The sequence below is a fragment of the Myotis nattereri genome, assembly GCF_964212035.1.
Source record: "Myotis nattereri genome assembly, chromosome: X".
NCBI lineage: Eukaryota > Metazoa > Chordata > Mammalia > Chiroptera > Vespertilionidae > Myotis > Myotis nattereri.
In genome coordinates this window covers 22,161,773-22,179,408 of record NC_138078.1, presented here as the reverse complement: position 1 = coordinate 22,179,408, position 17,636 = coordinate 22,161,773, and the positions used below count along the sequence as shown (strand labels likewise).

At 39.5% G+C, this 17,636-nt stretch overlaps 1 protein-coding gene across 1 annotated transcript in view; it reads left to right on the top strand.

Annotated features, from left to right (window-relative positions):
- TAB3 (TGF-beta activated kinase 1 (MAP3K7) binding protein 3) overlaps positions 1-17,636 on the top strand; it is a 68,128-nt gene that overhangs the window by 24,745 nt on the left and 25,747 nt on the right. Inside the window, exons 4-6 of the mRNA XM_081115399.1 lie at positions 6,999-7,190; positions 12,812-14,237; positions 15,188-15,348. Of these exons, the coding sequence (XP_080971525.1) occupies positions 7,089-7,190; positions 12,812-14,237; positions 15,188-15,348 (1,689 nt within the window). The 5' untranslated portion in view covers positions 6,999-7,088. The remainder of the gene's footprint in view (positions 1-6,998; positions 7,191-12,811; positions 14,238-15,187; positions 15,349-17,636) is intronic.

Below are 17,636 nucleotides of genomic sequence, written 5' to 3'. Positions count from 1 at the left end.
CCGCATGTGGCTCACGAGCCGTGGTTTGCCGACCACGATGTTCATAGGTTGATGTTCAACCACTGAGCCACCAGAGCCTCGCGATTCTTTTCTTTTTTAATCTTGAAAGTCCTCTTAAGGCAAGGCTAACTCTTTTTCAAACCTGGGAAATGCACACCTCATCAAACTTAGCATGGTAATAGTTGTTGTCAGCCTGGAATACTGTTGCTTTCCCTAGGCCCCACTTTGGGGTATTCCTGGGTTTTTACAGGAGGGGCCAGGATGCTAAAGATCTCGTAACACATGGAACAGGCTTGCATGATGAAGAAGTGTGTTCCAGACTACCACATCAATAGCATACCAGTAAGACACACTAGACTAGACTAATACAGTACTATCTATAAGCTTCTCGGGTGTCACAGATCCAGTAAGTATGTCAATGAATAAAGCAAGACCAGGCCTCAGTGTCTGGGACACTGTAGAAACTAGGCAAGATGGAGAGTATATGTCCTTTCTAAACCAGGGAGTGACTGCTTAGCCTCAACCAGATGCTAGATCTGATTTTTCAGAGGAAAGCTAGATATTCAAATTTTTATGTAAAATTTCAATTTTAAAGTGTGGCTCAACTTTTTTTTAACTCTGACAAAGCAGATGGGTGGGCTGGATTCAGCTCACAGACCATTGGTTTGTAACCTGTAATGTAATCATTTTAGTAAGTTAGCTAAAATTCTGGCACAGGTAAACAGGGCCATAACAGCACTGACCATATTTGCTGGGCTCAGAAAAGTTTGTGGAAAGAAAGCACTAGGTGTCAAGGTCATTTTCTAGAGTTTGGAGAATTGTAGCATCACAAGAGAACTCTTGAAGAGCTTACTCTCTTTGGAAGGAGGAATTCTATTGGGAGAAATCCCCGCAGCTGCTGTGTCTTGTGGTGCTGGCACTCCTGAATTGGGGGAGGGTGTAGCTGCACTACTGGAGGAAGCCTGAGTGATTCCACGCTAAGCATACTATTCTAAGCCCCCAGTCTTCATCCTGCCTTCAGAAATAAGGGCTTGACCCCACAGACACTCCTGGGTTTTGTGGCTTTGGAACTGTGTGATTTATGCCTTCACTATTTCTTCTTTCTTGATCTAGGGTTACTGCCTACACAGCTCCACAGTCCACAGCTGTGGCCATCTGTGTTTTTAGTGGGGGTGTTTCAAGGGTGTCTCAGGAATTTGGTCACATCCTAGTCTAGCCAGTACAGTTCAGATAGTGCTTGAGTCCTCTGCCTGGTTTTAAGGTGTCAAGTCATCAAATAATCACTTTAATATTGTATAAAAACGAGCATCCCAGTATAATGTTAAGAGACAAACTCCATGTGTACTTTGCATAGTTGTTGCATACACTGATAAACAGTTGATCCTTGAATGTGGGGGGTTTAGGGTTGCTGACCCCCATGCAGTTGAATATCTGTATAACATTTGATTCCCCCAAAACTTAATTGCAGTTGTCTTTCAGTATGCATGGGGGATTGGTTCCAGGACTACTCCCCCCACTCCTACCCCCTACAGATAAACAAAATCTGCAGGTGCTCAAGTATCTTATATAAAATGGCGTAGAACAATGCATACAGTCAGCCCTCTGGATCCTCAGATTCCCAGCCAAAGATCAAAAATATTTTTTATCTGAGGTAGGTTGAATGTTCAGATGGGAAAGCCAAGGATACATATGGCCAACTGTATATTCATTGAAAAAAAATCTGCATATAAGTAGACTTGCGTGGTATTTTGGTCTAGGGTCAACTATATATGGACAAGAATAGATTGTATGTTTTGACCTGTATCATATCCAGTCTATAAGATAGTATATGACACTGCTTCATTTTCGTTGTATTCTATGGGCTTAAATACAAAAGTACGTTACTGTAAAACTTGAGTGTTTGGTGTGTGTTTTTAAGATTTTTTGAGAGAGGATGGGAGAGGGGGAGAGAAACATCAATGTGAAAGCAAAAATCGATCAGCTACCTCTTGCGCACCCCCACCAAGGATCAAGCCCGCAACCCTGGCATGTGCTTTGACCAGGAATGGAACAGGGGACCGCTCGGTGCATGGGACAATGCTCAACCAACTGAGCTACACTGGCCAGGGCTAATTTTAACACGTGTGTGTGTGTGTGTGTGTGTGTGTGTGTGTGTGTGTGATCCTGAGATTTCTTTTTATTCTTTATTAATAAGGTATTACATGTGTGTCCTTATCCTCCTATTGCCCACCCACCCCACTCCCATTCATGCCCTCACCCCCTGGTGTCTGTGTCCATTGGTTATGCTTATATGCATGCACACAAGTCCTTTGGTTATTTTTATTAATTTCTGAGAAGGGAGGAAGATAAAGATAGAAACATCGATGATGATGTCATACCCTTTACCCCTAAATGCTTCATTGCCTAATTCAAGTCAGTAAATTAAGTAAATTTAACATTAATAGAATACTTTTTCTGATCTACCATCCACATTTCAATTTTTTCAATTGATCCATTCATTTTAAAAAATATTTTCCGCATTTAGTATAGGATTCAGTCTAGGATCGGGTATCCAGTTTAGTTGTCATGGCTCTATTCCTTTAATCTCTGATATTTTCCTAGCCTTAAATCTTTTATGACACTGGCATTTTTAAGATGACATTCTCACCCTCTCCTACTCTCTACATTTTTTTAATAGAACATTTCTCATTCAGGGTTTGTCTTTTTCCTCATGAGCCATTTCAGGTTACGCATCCATGACTGGAATTCTATAAAGTGATATGTTCTTTTTGGGGTATCACATCTGGAGGTGAACGCTATCTGTCCTTTATTGATGATGTTAATTTTTTCACCCAGTCAAGATGTTGCTCAGTTTATCCACTGTATAGTTAAAAATTTCCTCTGTGCAACTAATAAAAAAGTCTTTGGGGAGATACTTTAAGACCACTTATCTATCCTACTCCTAATTCATATTCCCCTCCCTAGATTTATTAACCATTGATGATTTTTGCTTGAAGCAGTTTGTATACTGTAATAGCTACAAAATGATTTTTCTAGCTCTAGCACTCTGCATGTTTACCAGTTGGATTCTACTGTAAGCAAAAGCTCTCCCTTCTCCACCTATGTAAGTGTGTATTTTTAACAATTATTGATATGGACTTACGGGTTCCTCTCTTCTACAGGCCTATAACCCGTTAATATCCTTAATTGATGTGGTGCTTAAACTGTCACAGATTTGGCCAGTGGGAGCCTCTTTAGGCTGACTCACAAGTCCTGTGACCAGCTCCCATTATTTTTGAGTACTTCCTCGCTCTCTGGCATAACAGCACATTTCAGGTGGAGCTTCAGTTTTATATGAGACCTTCAGGTACACAAGTGGCTTCAGTATAGTGTTTGGCTCTCCTGTAAGGATAAGCACAGCCTGCTGTGGTAGCATAGTGGACGGTCCTCTAGCCCACTGTAGGAGGAGAGGCAAGGCAGTAGGACTAAGGAAGGGGGGGGTCATTGGAAGGTACCAACATATAGGGTATCGGTATGACTTTAGGAAGCAGAGGGGAGGGAGGACAATAGAAAAGTGTCTCAGGCAGATAGATGCTTGTAGGCTAATGCCCTGAGAAAAGGCAGTACAGGACATCTATGCAAAGGATGGAGACAAGATCAGATTTGCATCTAAGAAAACAAATACTCTAGCTGTGACATGGAGGAAGGCAAGACCTATGGGGAGACCAGCAGGAAGTTGATGAGAATAATATTCAGACATGCCCTGAATAATAGTAACTAATGCTTCATGACTTATGACTGTTTTCCATTTAAATTACACTACTGTTATTGCCATTTTACAAATGAAGCTTCAAAGTCGTAAGGATTGAATATCTTTTCTACAGACTAATAAATGCCAGAACCAGGGTGTAAACCATGACCCACTTGATCTCACACACTGTTTAGTTGGTTGTGCAAGAACAGGAAGTCAAGGATCACACCCTGGTTTCTAATTTTGTTAACTGAGTGGTAACATTCATGGAGAGAACAGAAAGCCTTTGGGGAAGGGCTGTGGTAAGGAGTTCCTTTTTGGACATAGTGACTGATATCTTTGGGTATATCCTTATGGTGCTGTTTTAGGCAGTTGGCTTTATATCTGGAGTCTTGGAGAGAGTATGATGCTTAAGATATCAAGTTGGGAATCATCAGCCTTAAAAAGTTTTTGAAACCTTAGTAGTGGGTGTGATCACTGGGCAAAAACAGGTAGAATAAGAAGAGGCAGTTTAGGGCAAAAACAAGGGAAACATTAATGTGATAAGAGGTGGGAAGAAACTAGGCTACTATGATGTCACAGAGACAATGAAAAGGAGTGATTGGTAGTGTCAGATGCTTCAGAGGCCAAGTGGCATAGGGACCAGAAGATATATCATCTGGATTTAGAGGAAGAGAGATGATGGCGAGAGTATTTCAGTGGAACAGTGAGATGAGCCACATTAGAATGAATTGCAGGGATCGGAATAGTACAAGGTGGCCAGAAGGCCCATGTATGTGCACACTGGAAGTGATCTATATTCTTCACCCACATTTTACTTTTTCCCTCATGTTCCTTAGACATCTTTCGTGTAGATGGTTGGAAGTCATTAAGCAGTCCCTAATGGCTCTTTTTACCTATGGTTAGGTAGAGTCTTATACATAGGAGCTTTGTGAACACCTTGTAGATACAAAGAGTACCTAACTCTTGATAGTCTTGGTTTGGAAGGAAGAAGAGACATCTAGATGCCCAGTAAAAGTCAGCAGATTGCATGCAAAATGAAATTCTGTGCATATAATGAAAGTCAAATTAGAGATTCCATAAAAAATTCAATAAATTTATTTTTAATTATCTACTTAATTATAAACCAGCAAAAGTAATTCAGTATTTTATTTTTAATTATTTTTAACTTTTAAAAAAAATGGTTTCAGAGAGAGGGGGAAGGGGAGGGAGAGAGAGACACACGCACATCGATATAAGAGAAACATTGATCAGTTACCTCCTGCACACACCCTGTCCAGGAATCAAACTGGTAACCTTTCTATGCACAGGATAATACTCAAGCAACTGAGCCCCACCAGCTGGGGCAATACTTTTTATTTGTAAAATATTCTGTGTAGCCAAACCGGTTTGGCTCAGTGGATAGAGCGTCGGCCTGTGGACTGAAAGGTCTCAGGTTCAATTCCGGTCAAGGGCATGTACCTTGGTTTCGGGCACATCTCCAGTAGGAGGTGTGCAGGAGGCAGCTGGTCGATGTTTCTCTCTCATCAATGTTTCTAACTCTCTATCCCTCTCCATTCCTCTCTGTAAAAAATCAATAAAAATATATTTTAAAAAATATTCTGTGTAGTAGTCTACATTGCTTTAAGGAATGGTATGATTTACAGTTCTGGGAACTATTTGCAAGAAATAGAAGATTGGGTGTGAGATAACTCTCCCTTATGTGTGTGATTTAGACATGTGTCTTAAAATTATCACTTCCATGGAATCTTATAAAGATGCAAGTGATTATTTCTCATTCTTAAAAATATTTGACTATCTAGTGACTGAGCACAGCAGAAATATTATGAGATTGTATGGTTTACACTGTATGGGTTTCAGGGGTTTTTTGCCTTTTGAAAATGGGGAATTGCCTGGTTGGTGTGGCTCAGTGGTTGAGCATTGACCTGTGAACCAGGAGGTCATGGTTTGATTCCTTGTCATAGCAGATGTCTGGGGTTGCAGGTTTGATCCCCAATAGGGAGTGTGTAGGAGATAGCCAATCGATGTTTATCTCTCATAGATGTATCTATCTCTCTATCCTTCTCCCTTCCCCTCTCTCTCTCTAAAATATCCATAGTAACAAAATAGTAAAAAATGGGAAATAATAAACCCTGGCCAGTGTGGTTCAGTTGGTTGGAGCGTCGTTCCACAACAAAAGGTGACAGGTTCAGTCCCCCATTGGGGACCGTGTGGGAGGCAATCAATTTACTAGTATGTTTCTCACATTGATGTTTCTCCCTCTCTCTCTCTCTCTCTCTCTCTCTCTCTCTCTCTCTCTCTCTCTCTATGCAAATCTACCAAACGGCAGAATAACCGGTCGCTATGATGCGCACTGACCACAAGGGGGCAGATGCTCAATGCAGGAGCATTAATGTCATGCACTGGGCCTCTAATTTTTAAATAAAAGGGAAATAAGGATTAAAAAGTAGGTTGGTTAATTGACCCTTGTGCTGCTAGTTGATTTATGATTTCATTATCACTGCACAAGTTGTTTTATTTACATGGGTGCTTAACTCAACTAGTGTCAGTATGAATGGGGGTCATTTTCCTCTACTTAAACTGTAATCCCACATCCTGCCATTTTAGCACCTGTCCCAGTGGCATCAGAGCTAGGTGAAAGCCTAGCTGGGAAGGTCTGACTATTGATGGGCCACCAGCATCATTTTTTAAAACAAAGGATCAGCATCATTTTTTAAAACAAAGGATTGCATATTTCCTTTTTTTGCCCAGTTATTTCATTTAGATATTGGGTTTCCTTCACTCAGACTTTAAATTCAAACCTTTTGGCTTCAAAGTACAGGGAGAATATAAGGCAAACAGGACAGGCATGCTTTTGTGGTGATATTATCAAGTCCTTGTTTTCTTATTTTATTATTTCAGACATCAAAATAATTGTGCTGCTTTAGAGAAGTGATGTGATAGCCCTTGGGAAAACATGACTGATTATATATATAAGTAGGATTTCTCAAGGCTGGGAAAGTATGGTTGCCAGATAATACTACTATGTATTTTTAATGTAACAGCTTTTTCTTTTTTAATAACAATTAACTGAAATTGAAGTTGCGGGGGGGGTGTTGGCTTTTCTTACTTGTGTTTAAACCAGTAATGGCTATATTACATCAGAAAAGTCTTTGGCTAGGTTGAATTTGTCAATTTCCAACCTTCCATTTTAATATATTAATGGTTTCTCTTTGAATAAAATGAAATATGTAATTAAATTTAACCATACCTTAATTTCTTTTAATAGAAAATGACTGCGGTGTTGGAAGACCACTGCTATTGGAAAGCCGGTTAGCATCCATTTCCTAAGAGAAACTTGACCACCATTTGCTCTGGCATGGCGCAAAGCAGTCCACAGCTTGATATGCAGGTTCTCCTTGACCTCCGACAACGTTTCCCTGAGATTCCAGAGGGTGTGGTGTCTCAATGCATGTTACAGGTAGATTACCCACCAATGATGGTGATATTAAGCTACATTTTACCTTATTAGAGCTGGCTTTGTGTTATGGCAACTAGAACTCTGTTAAATTTTCTTGTGTAGGGGGCAAGGGTGACACTTAGAGCAGGATTTCTCAACTTTGGTGCTATCAACATTTTAGATTGGATAATCTTTGTTGTGGTGGTAAAAAATTGTAGCAAATAAAATTCTCCTCATATGTCAATTTCTTGGGCTGTGTCATCAGTCCCCAAAAATGTAGACTTGAATTTTGAGTCTCAAATTTATAACTTGTTGAACTACATACTTTTGAGTCTATTTTTGAAAATTTGTAGAGTTCACTCTCTTTCTTACTGTTTTTCTACTTAGTAAATGCCACTAAGGCCACTTTCTTTAATCACATTCCTTTTGTCTTGTCTTCTAGTGAAATAAAGGTCTTTCATCTCTGATAGACCATGTCTTCCACTCAAGAGGCAATAGACTTTTATATCATCCTTCAAAGGATCTCAGTGTTTGGGGTTATACCATTTCCATATTTAGTTGACATTTGGAAGCAGCACTTCTGTCTTGCCCACTGGATTCCTTCACACAATCAATTCAAACTCTACCTTACTACAGTATGAGTGGCTCAGAATATAACCTAAGCCTATATACAGTTGAGATTAATGACGATTAAAGAGAGACTCACAGAACAGTGGTGGTAACAGAAGTACTTCCTTTGTTTGCAAGCCCTTCTACTAGGTCTAGAACTTTGGGTCAATTATTTTAGTGTTACAGCTTGTCTTTGTTTTTTCTAACACACATTCCATCTGAATTTCTACTTTAGCCTCCCAATTCAGTCTCTGGTAGCTACCACCCAGGAGATGGAGCACAACTTAATGGTGGTGTATTGGTGACACCGGACAAAGTGGGGTCCTCTTCCCCATTGGGTGCTGCCGGGGGTGGAGCCCTTGCAATATCCCAAGAAAAGAAATTTTCTGAGACTTGCACAGGAGGATGAGTGTTGTTTGTTTGCATGGAATTACATCTCTAGATTTCCAAAGTCTCATTTCCTTTATCCAGTCATAGAAGACGTATAGCTGGGGTTTCAATAGAGCTAGAAGCAAAGCCAGGGTCCAGAGTTTCCTTTCCATGTTGAAGACAGCTTCAGTTCAGCATCAGTCCAGTTGCAGTCCATTAGTCCATTGTGTGCATGGCTATGTGGATGAATGCAAGGAAGCAAGATCCACAAGCCCAGAGTCACAGGAGTCCCAAATGAGCCAAGCCACATCCATTCCGGCCAAAGACCTCTGTTCCCAGGTGTGACTGACAGAAAATCACCTTCCCTAGTCATCCCAACTTTACTGGGCATGCGTCTGTCTTCCCTTTGTCTAGTCCCCTTCCTCCAATGTTTTTCAGGGAACATGCATAAATGTCTGGCCTTCCCTTTGCTCCTTTCCTATCTATATCTATCTATCTATCTATCTATCTATCTATCTATCTATCTATCTATCTATCTATCTATCTAAAAGGCTAATATGCAAAGTGTCCTCTTGGGAGTTTGACCAGGAGTTTGATCACTTGCTATGATGTGCGTTGACAACCAGGGGGTGACGCAGAGTGCAGGAAGGCCCCGGCCAGCAGCTGGGGAAAGAAGGCCCTGGCCGGGAGCCAGAAGGCCCCGATTGGCTCTGATCGCCGACCAGGCCTAGGGACCCTACCCATGTATGAATTTCATGCACTGGGCCTCTAGTTATTAATAATTAGCTTATTACAATATCAAAAGTATTTCCCACTGCAGTGAAACCAAGTGGAGCTCTGGTTTAAAGCATTAGCAATCTCCTAGGGCCCCACCTAGCTATGACCTTTTTATTTTATTTTACTTAGTTCTTTATCACCTGTAATTTTTCATGCCTTAGTTGTTTTCATGTTACTTACTAAACTGAAAGAATGAAACTATAAATTCAACTCAATGAACATTTGGTGATAACTTACATTGTCATTAGTCTTTTACTCTTTTGTTCCTTTGGAATTAATAGTTAATTGATAGGGAACTTACCTCCTACCAGTCAGAAAATATATGATGCTCAGTAGTTTGCATTTAAAACATAAACCTTACATCCTATCTCAGGGCTCTCATCCCTCAATTTAGGATCACTTTTTGAAAGTATGATGCTTTATTTTGCATCGGTCCTTTCCAGAGAGTTCATATATGTCTTCATAAAAATTATGACCTCTTTAAACAGTTTTGATTTTTTTATTCTTCATGCTTACTGGTTGAAACGTTTTTTATCCATTTTTTTTTCTTTTTAAGATATTTACCAGGTTAAATATGACATTTGAATCTATTCTGGTGGTATTCTTTTTAAACTACTTAAATATCTTTTTTTAAATTTTTTTCAGGAAAATTTACTCAACTTGTCACTGTAGACATATTTGAAATAAGCTGACAAAACCAACTTTGTATCATTTTGAATTTGGATCCTTTTTGCAACAATACTAATTAGGCTACCTATTTTCAGTGTAGAAAATATGAAATTTCCAGATCATTAATACAAATGTCAAATAGTGAAGTGTCCATAACTGCTTTAGGTTTCAAATAAAACTCTCTAAGTTTGTCTTCTCTTAATCTATTGGTTTATAAAAATACTTTAAGGAGATAGTCTTATTTTCACTCTTCATATTTTTTTTCTTCAGCTATGTCAGTGACATATGAATCCTTTGGCTCCAAATTTGCTTAATATCTAGCTTTCCTCCCTTGATCAGCATGATTTCCAAGAAAGATAAGAAAAACCCCAGACTTTGAATTCTAATTATTTTCTTTTTTAAATTTTAACATTGTGTGTTTTTTCTGTGGATCATAACGTATTTTTAAAAATATTTGAATTTGATTTCAGAGAGATTTATATGCCCTGGCTGGTTTTTCTCACTGGTTAGAGTGTCAGCCTGCAGGCCAAAGGGTCTCAGGTTCAATTTCTGGTCAAGGGCAGGTACCTCGTAACTCAGTTGCAGGCTCAATCACCGCCCACCAGGTCAGTGCTCATGGTGGAGGCAACCAATCTATGTGTCTCTCTCACATTGATGTTTCTCTCTCTCCTACTACTCTCTCTCTGAAAATCAATGGAAAAATATTATCTGGTAAGAATTTAAAAAATAAAAAACTTTATATAAGGAAAAGGATAAAATTTACTTGTGGAATGTTCAGAACATCAATTCTTTAAATTTCTGATACTTCATTTTGCAAAGATTTGCTTGACCAAATCTTCTTTTACTCCCTAAAGTTTAGTGTAGTAATGTACTTTTGGCCTAACATCCTCTCCCTTGAAATTTTTGTGTTTTAAGGGAAAGAGCACTGGAAGTCAGGAACCCAAGAATCTAGACCTGGCTCTCCTGTTAACTAGTTAAGTGCTTGTTGTCAAGCCATGTAATTTTTCCAGGCATCTCTTTTCTTATCTGTAAATGAGTTGTTCTTGTGTAGATGAAACCTAAGAGTTCTTCCAGCTCTAAAATTGCAGCATTGCCTGGCAGGTGTGGCTAAGTGGTTGAGCATTGACCTATGAATCAGGAGATCAGGGATTGATTCCCCAGTAGGGGGAGTGCAGGAGGTAGCCGATCAATGATTCTCTCTCATCAGTGATATTTCTATCTCTCCCTCTTCCTTCCTCTCTGAAATAAATTAAAAATAATAAAATAAATAAATAAAATTGCAGCGTTGTATGTCCTATCTTAGGTTTAACCTCAGTTGGTTCTCGGCAGAAGTATAATGTTTCATTTTTGTATAAAATGTACTTTTCCTTAAAATAAATATATGGTAATAAGTATGTAATGTGCATATTTGTATGCATATTTATGAACTACAGAGAAGGTAGTGATAATTAAGAAACGTTAATAGATTATTTCTTTAAAATTTTTTTAATGTTTTTATTAATTTTAGAGAGAGTGGGAGAGATAGAAACAGCCATTGATGCATTAACACTGATCAACTGCCTTGTGCACGCCCCCTGCTGGGGATTGAGCCCACAACCCGGGCATGTGCCATGACCAGGAATCAAACTGGGGACCTCTTGGTGCATAGGTAGATGCTCTACCACTGAGCAACACTGGCCAGGCTTTTTTTTATTTATTAAAAAAAATTTTTTTATTGATTTTAGAGCCCAACCAGCATGGCTCAGTGGTTGAACATCAACCTATGACCCAGGAGGTCATGGTTCCATTCCCGGTCAGGGCACATGCCCGGGTTGTGGGCTCGATCCCCAGTAAGGGGACTGCAGAAGGCAGCTAATCAATGATTCTCTCTCATCATTGATGTTTTTATCTCTCTCTCCCTCCATCTCTGAAATCAATAAAAAATTTTAATTGATTTTAGAGAGGGAGGGAGGGTGGGGGGGGAGAGAGAGAGAGAGAGAGAGAGAGAGAGAGAGAGATGAAAGAGGTACATTTATTGGTTGCCTCCTGTACACACCCTGTTCAAACCCAGCCCTTCCAGTGCACAGAATGATGCTCCACACAGGCCAGGGTGAGAAAATAGATTATTTCAAAGGCAACGAATAATAGTGTTTTAGGCTAATAACATAGGTCTGAAATATATATATTTAAATATATTTTATTGATTTTTTATAGAGAGGAAGGGAGAGGGATAGAGAGTTAGAAACATCAATGAGAGAGAAACATCGATCAGCTGCCTCCTACACACCTCCTACTGGGGATGTGCCCGCAACCAAAGTATATGCCCTTGACCAGAATCGAACCTGGGACCTTTCAGTCCGCAGGCCGACTCTCTATCCACTGAGCCAAACTGGTTAGGGCTGAATTTTATATTTTAATGGAAACGATATTATATCTTAAAAAAGAAGGAACCTGTTAATAGTTTCATTACTGTCGATTGGAACATCTAAAATGTTTGCTATTATCATATCTGTGTGTGTATAACTCAAAAAATTAAAATCCTTAAATGATTTTGAAAGTTTACCAAGCTACCTTTCATCAGATAAAAACTCAAGACTGTAGGATTATGAAGAATTTCATTAAGTCAGCCAGTACCAACTTTGGCAAAGTCATGGAGTCATAGTTCAAAAAGTGGACTTTTTTTTTTACTTATTTCTTTGTTTAGCTTAATCTTTCATAGTGATAGAGACAGTTGAAGTTATATAGGGATAACTTTGGTTAAAAGAAAAGTGAAAGCTGCTTTATAATTTTTTTTCTCCTCTTGTGATTTCAGTGCCTTTAGAAAGCATGGTTATTTTCATGTTTAAATATTAATGATGGCTATTACTTATACTTATATATTGCAGCAATTGTGGTGAATACAAGATTAGCCCAACATTTTAATTTTTTGAGATGTGACAAGTATAAATGAGTCCTGGAATTGGAGTCAGAAAAGTTGGGCTTGAGTCACGATGTTCATTAGTAGCTTCTTTATATTTTGGTAGCAATAGTGGTAGCACTAGTCATGTAAACTAAATGTCTATAAAATTGTTTGAGATCTCCTTTTAAGGATAGATGACCATGAAGAATTTTGTGCTTAAAATACTGTTCTCTGGTAATTCAATAACAATCATATTTGCATAACTCTCTGGCAAAGCTTGACTTCCACTATTAGGATTTTTTAATTTTGCCAATTTACCTTAACCATTTTTCTCCCCTAGAATAACAACAATCTTGAAGCCTGTTGCCGAGCCCTTTCCCAGGAGAGTAGCAAATACTTATATATGGAATACCATAGTCCAGATGACAACAGAATGAATAGAAATCGCCTTTTGCATATTAACCTGGGTATCCATTCTCCTAGTAGCTACCACCCAGGAGATGGAGCACAACTTAATGGTGGTCGAACACTGGTACATAGCTCAAGTGATGGACATATTGATCCACAGCATGCAGCAGGTAAACAATTGATATGTTTAGTTCCGGAACCACACTCGGCTCCAGCTGTTGTGGCTGCTACTCCAAACTACAATCCATTTTTTATGAATGAACAGAACAGAACTGCAGCTACTCCTCCTTCACAGCCACCTCAACAGCCATCTTCGATGCAAACAGGAATGAGTCCATCTGCTATGCAAGGGCCTTCACCTCCTTCATACATGCACATACCTCGGTATAGTACAAATCCAATTACTGTTACAGTATCCCAAAACCTCCCTTCTGGACAGACTGTACCAAGAGCTTTACAAATTCTTCCACAAATTCCAAGCAATCTCTATGGGTCTCCTGGTTCTATTTATATTAGACAGACATCTCAGAGTCCATCAGGAAGACGAACTCCTCAGAGTACCCCATGGCAGTCCTCACCACAGGGCCCAGTGTCTCATTATAGCCAACGTCCTCTACCTATTTATCCACATCAACAGAACTATCAACCTTCTCAGTATTCTCCCAAACAACAACAGATCCCTCAGCCTGCTTACCATTCGCCACCTCCTTCGCAGTGTCCTTCACCCTTCAGCTCTCCACAACATCAAGTGCAACCTTCACCGTTGGGCCACCCGAGTTCCCATGTCTTTATGCCCCCTAGTCCTTCAACTACTCCACCTCATCCATATCAACAAGGACCTTCTAGCTATCACAAACAGGGAAACCATTCAGTAGCTTATCTCCCATATACAACATCTAGCTTACCCAAAGGATCCATGAAGAAGATAGAAATTACAGTTGAACCCTCTCAAAGGAGTCCTTCACCTATCAGTAATCAGCAGTCTCCACGGAATCAGCACTCGCTGTACACAGCCACCACTCCACCCTCAAGTTCTCCTTCAAGAGGGATATCCAGTCAACCAAAACCTCCATTTAGTGTTAATCCTGTGTATATTACATATACACAGCCAACTGGACCTTCATGCGCTCCATCACCATCTCCTCGTGTAATACCAAACCCAACTACAGTTTTTAAAATTACCGTAGGCCGAGCAACGACTGAAAATCTTTTAAATTTAGTGGACCAAGAAGAACCTTCTGCAGCCCCAGAACCTATTCAGCCCATTTCAATGATACCAGGCTCTGGGGGAGAAAAGGGAAGCCATAAATACCACAGGAGTTCTAGTTCTGGATCAGATGACTATGCCTATACACAAGGTACTTTTATCCCTTTTATGAAAATTAATCTTTATGGTTGGGGTGGGAACTCCTATTCAAAATGGGGGAATTAATATTACCTATTTAGTTTTAATTAAATGTTTAGTAGTTATTTATTAAATAGTGGGCAGTAGCATTGCTATTAAGAATAGGGTTAGTGCTTGAGAGCCATCTACAGACTTAATTTTAAAATATGAAAATGTAGAGTAGTGACCTAATAAGGTTTTTAGGAAGAACAGTCATTGTGAGAAAAATATAGAATTTTTAAATGAAATTGATACTGTTAAAAATACAAACTACAGAGTGGGGAAAAAGATTTATAGAGGCTAAAGTTCATCAAGGTGAAAGAATTTGAATCTTTTCTAAAAGAGGATGGCTTGAAGGATGCAATAATATTTATAAGAAGTTGGATTGATAATGGACCTAAGTATATATGCATGGCCCTTCAACACAGACAATGGGGCAGTGAGGTTTTGGGGCAGGGGGCAGGGGCTGTCTGGAGGGAGTCAGTGGGGGGAAAAAAGGAGACATATGTAATACCTTCAACAGTAAAGAATTATTTCTTAAAAATGGAACTAAGTATATAGAATAGAGTTTTTAAAAGGTCTATTCAGATTGTTTTAAGACATCTGAGAATTTAATGTTCTTTTAGTATATAAGAAGGGAAGTAATATCAGTATGCTTGGTATTTAAAACAAGGAGAATCTTTGGGAAACTGGATAACAGAACAAGAGGGACATATAGATAATGTCATTTTGGCAGCAGTTACAAGCTAAATTAAAGCAGATATGAGCGTAGACTAGCATTAGAAAGACATGAAAATTAATGCCAACTGAAGTTAGATGACAGGGTTCCTTACAGGTATTCTGTATATTAGCTATGCATATAGAAATTTCCTGCTCACTTGTTCAATGTTATTCTCTGCAATTACTTTATCTGTAATGCTATAGCCTTGCTGTTGCATCAGCGAGCAAGGATGGAGAGGTTAGCAAAGCAATTGAAACTTGAGAAAGAGGAGTTAGAACGATTGAAGGCTGAAGTTAACGGTATGGAGCATGACCTAATGCAGAGACGGCTCAGAAGGGTCAGCTGCACCACTCCGATTCCAACGGTAAGTTGGGATGTGTTGGATAGGAAGGTGGGGGTGTTCTATTTCTGACAGAGTTTTTTGTTTTTAAAACAGTGGATGAAGAACTTTCACCTTCAATAATTCTCATCAAAATAATTTGATGCTTTATTTTTTCATATGTATGAATTCCATAGGCTCATTAGTATTTTCGAATACTGACTTTTATAATCAAGCTATAGATCTCATTTACAAAAGTTGCATTGTGTCAAAATAGAAATGAAGAGTGCACCCTGAGCAAATATTTTATAAATTATTCTCATGTATTCTTCTAAGCATATATATTTTTCCAAGCATTAAAAAAATTTTTCTAAGATGTTAATTCAAATGAGCTACAGTGAGATCAGTATGAATTTTGGGAGTGTTGACTATGGACTTATTAAGGTAGAGCAATTTTGTTACGTGTAAATAATTATAGAAACTAAGATAGCAGTATTGACAACAGTCCTAACAGGAACTACTCTAATAAAAAGATTTGGATAATATATTTTTAACATGTTGGTTAATCTATAATAATAAAAGTGTAATATGCTAATTAGACCGAACAGCCAAACAACCTTCCGGACGTCCTTCTGGACAACCTTCCAGACGAAACCGGGGCTGCGAGGGCCGTGGCTGGGAGGGCTGAGCCCCTTGCACGAATTTTGTGCATCGGGCCTCTAGTATTTAATAAAGATATTAAACAATTCTGAAAAATTTGAAACAAGTCTCTAAAATCTTGGGACATCACAGATTTTATCTGATCCAACCACCTATCATTTTTACCTTTTAATGTTCAGTCTATGACCATATTTCATTGTTTGTGATTATGGCCCAATGTTAGGTGCTTACTTCATACCTGCTAGTGGGAGGAATAGATCCATCAACCTATAAGAGAACTCATATGTTAACTAGTTTCTGTATATACTCAGTGTACTTCTCTGCTCTATCACATTCCTCCTGCTGGAATGCCATTCTAAAGCTCTGCATGTACAAATCCTGTCTGTTTTTCAATCTCTACATTTTTCACAGAACCATTCCTCATTTTCTTACTCTCTCTAAACTAAGGGTAATCTCTCTCTCAAAGTTTATAAGTTTAGAGAAGTGGGCATATATATCAGGCCTCTTACAAACAGATTGAAGGAAAAAAGGGTAAGGAACCAGTGCCCTAAACAGTGTAATATTTGCTGTGTAAGCAGAGAGGAAAGGGGAAGCCATTTTAGAAGGGAAAAGAACATGAGGCAGTGGAGATTTGAAATCAAGACAGACTTTCAGGAGGCAGCACTTATACTTCTTTCACTTAAGCTGAGATTTCTGATGTCTTAACATGCTCATGTTCATAAGTGGAATGGGGCTTAGATCTTGAACACTAGGTTGAAGTGTTTGACCTTTATTCTGCTGGTCATGTGGAACCAGTGGATGTTTTGAGAAACAGGCATGTTTTTTGTTTGTTTGTTTTTAATATATTTTATTGATTTTTTTTTTACAGAGAGCAAGGGAGAGGGATAGAGAGTTAGAGACATCAATGAGAGAGAAACATTGATCAGCTGCCTCCTGCACACCTCCTACTGGGGATGTGCCTGCAACCAAGGTACATGCCCTTGACCAGAATCGAACCTGGGACCCTTCAGTCCACAGGCCAACGCTCTATCCACTGAGCCAAACCCGTTAGGGCTTTTGTTTGTTTTTATTTCCTTACCCAATGACATGCTTAGGAGAGAGGAAAAGGGAGAGAGAGATAAACATCTATTGGCTGCCTTGCATACGTGCCCTGCCCAGGGATCGAACCCACAACCCAGGTATGTGTGCTGACCCAGAATCGAACTGGCAAACTTTCAGTGCACAGGATGATGCTCAACCAACTGAGCCACACCAGCCAGGGCTGAGAAACAGGCATCTATATACATAAAAGCCTAAGTGAGTGTCTGACCATACAACTGGTAGCTATGACGCACAGTGACCACCAGGGGGCAGATGCTCCGACCGGTAGCTATGACATGCACTGACCACCAGGGGGAAGATGCTCAACGCAGGAGCTGCAGTGATTTGGCAGCTGCAGTTCTTGGGTGACACACCCAGAACCAGAGAGTAGAGAGCCCGATTCTGGGGTGTGTCACCCGAGAACCACCCTCGTAATCCGGGACTCCTCGGGGGATGTCAGAGAGTGAGTTTCCACACGATCCCCACAGGCCAGGCCAAGGGACCCCACGGGTGCACGAATCAGTGCACCGGGCCTCTAGTATTTAATAATTTAGTGAAATTTTTTTCTAATATTGAAAACTCTTGGAATATTA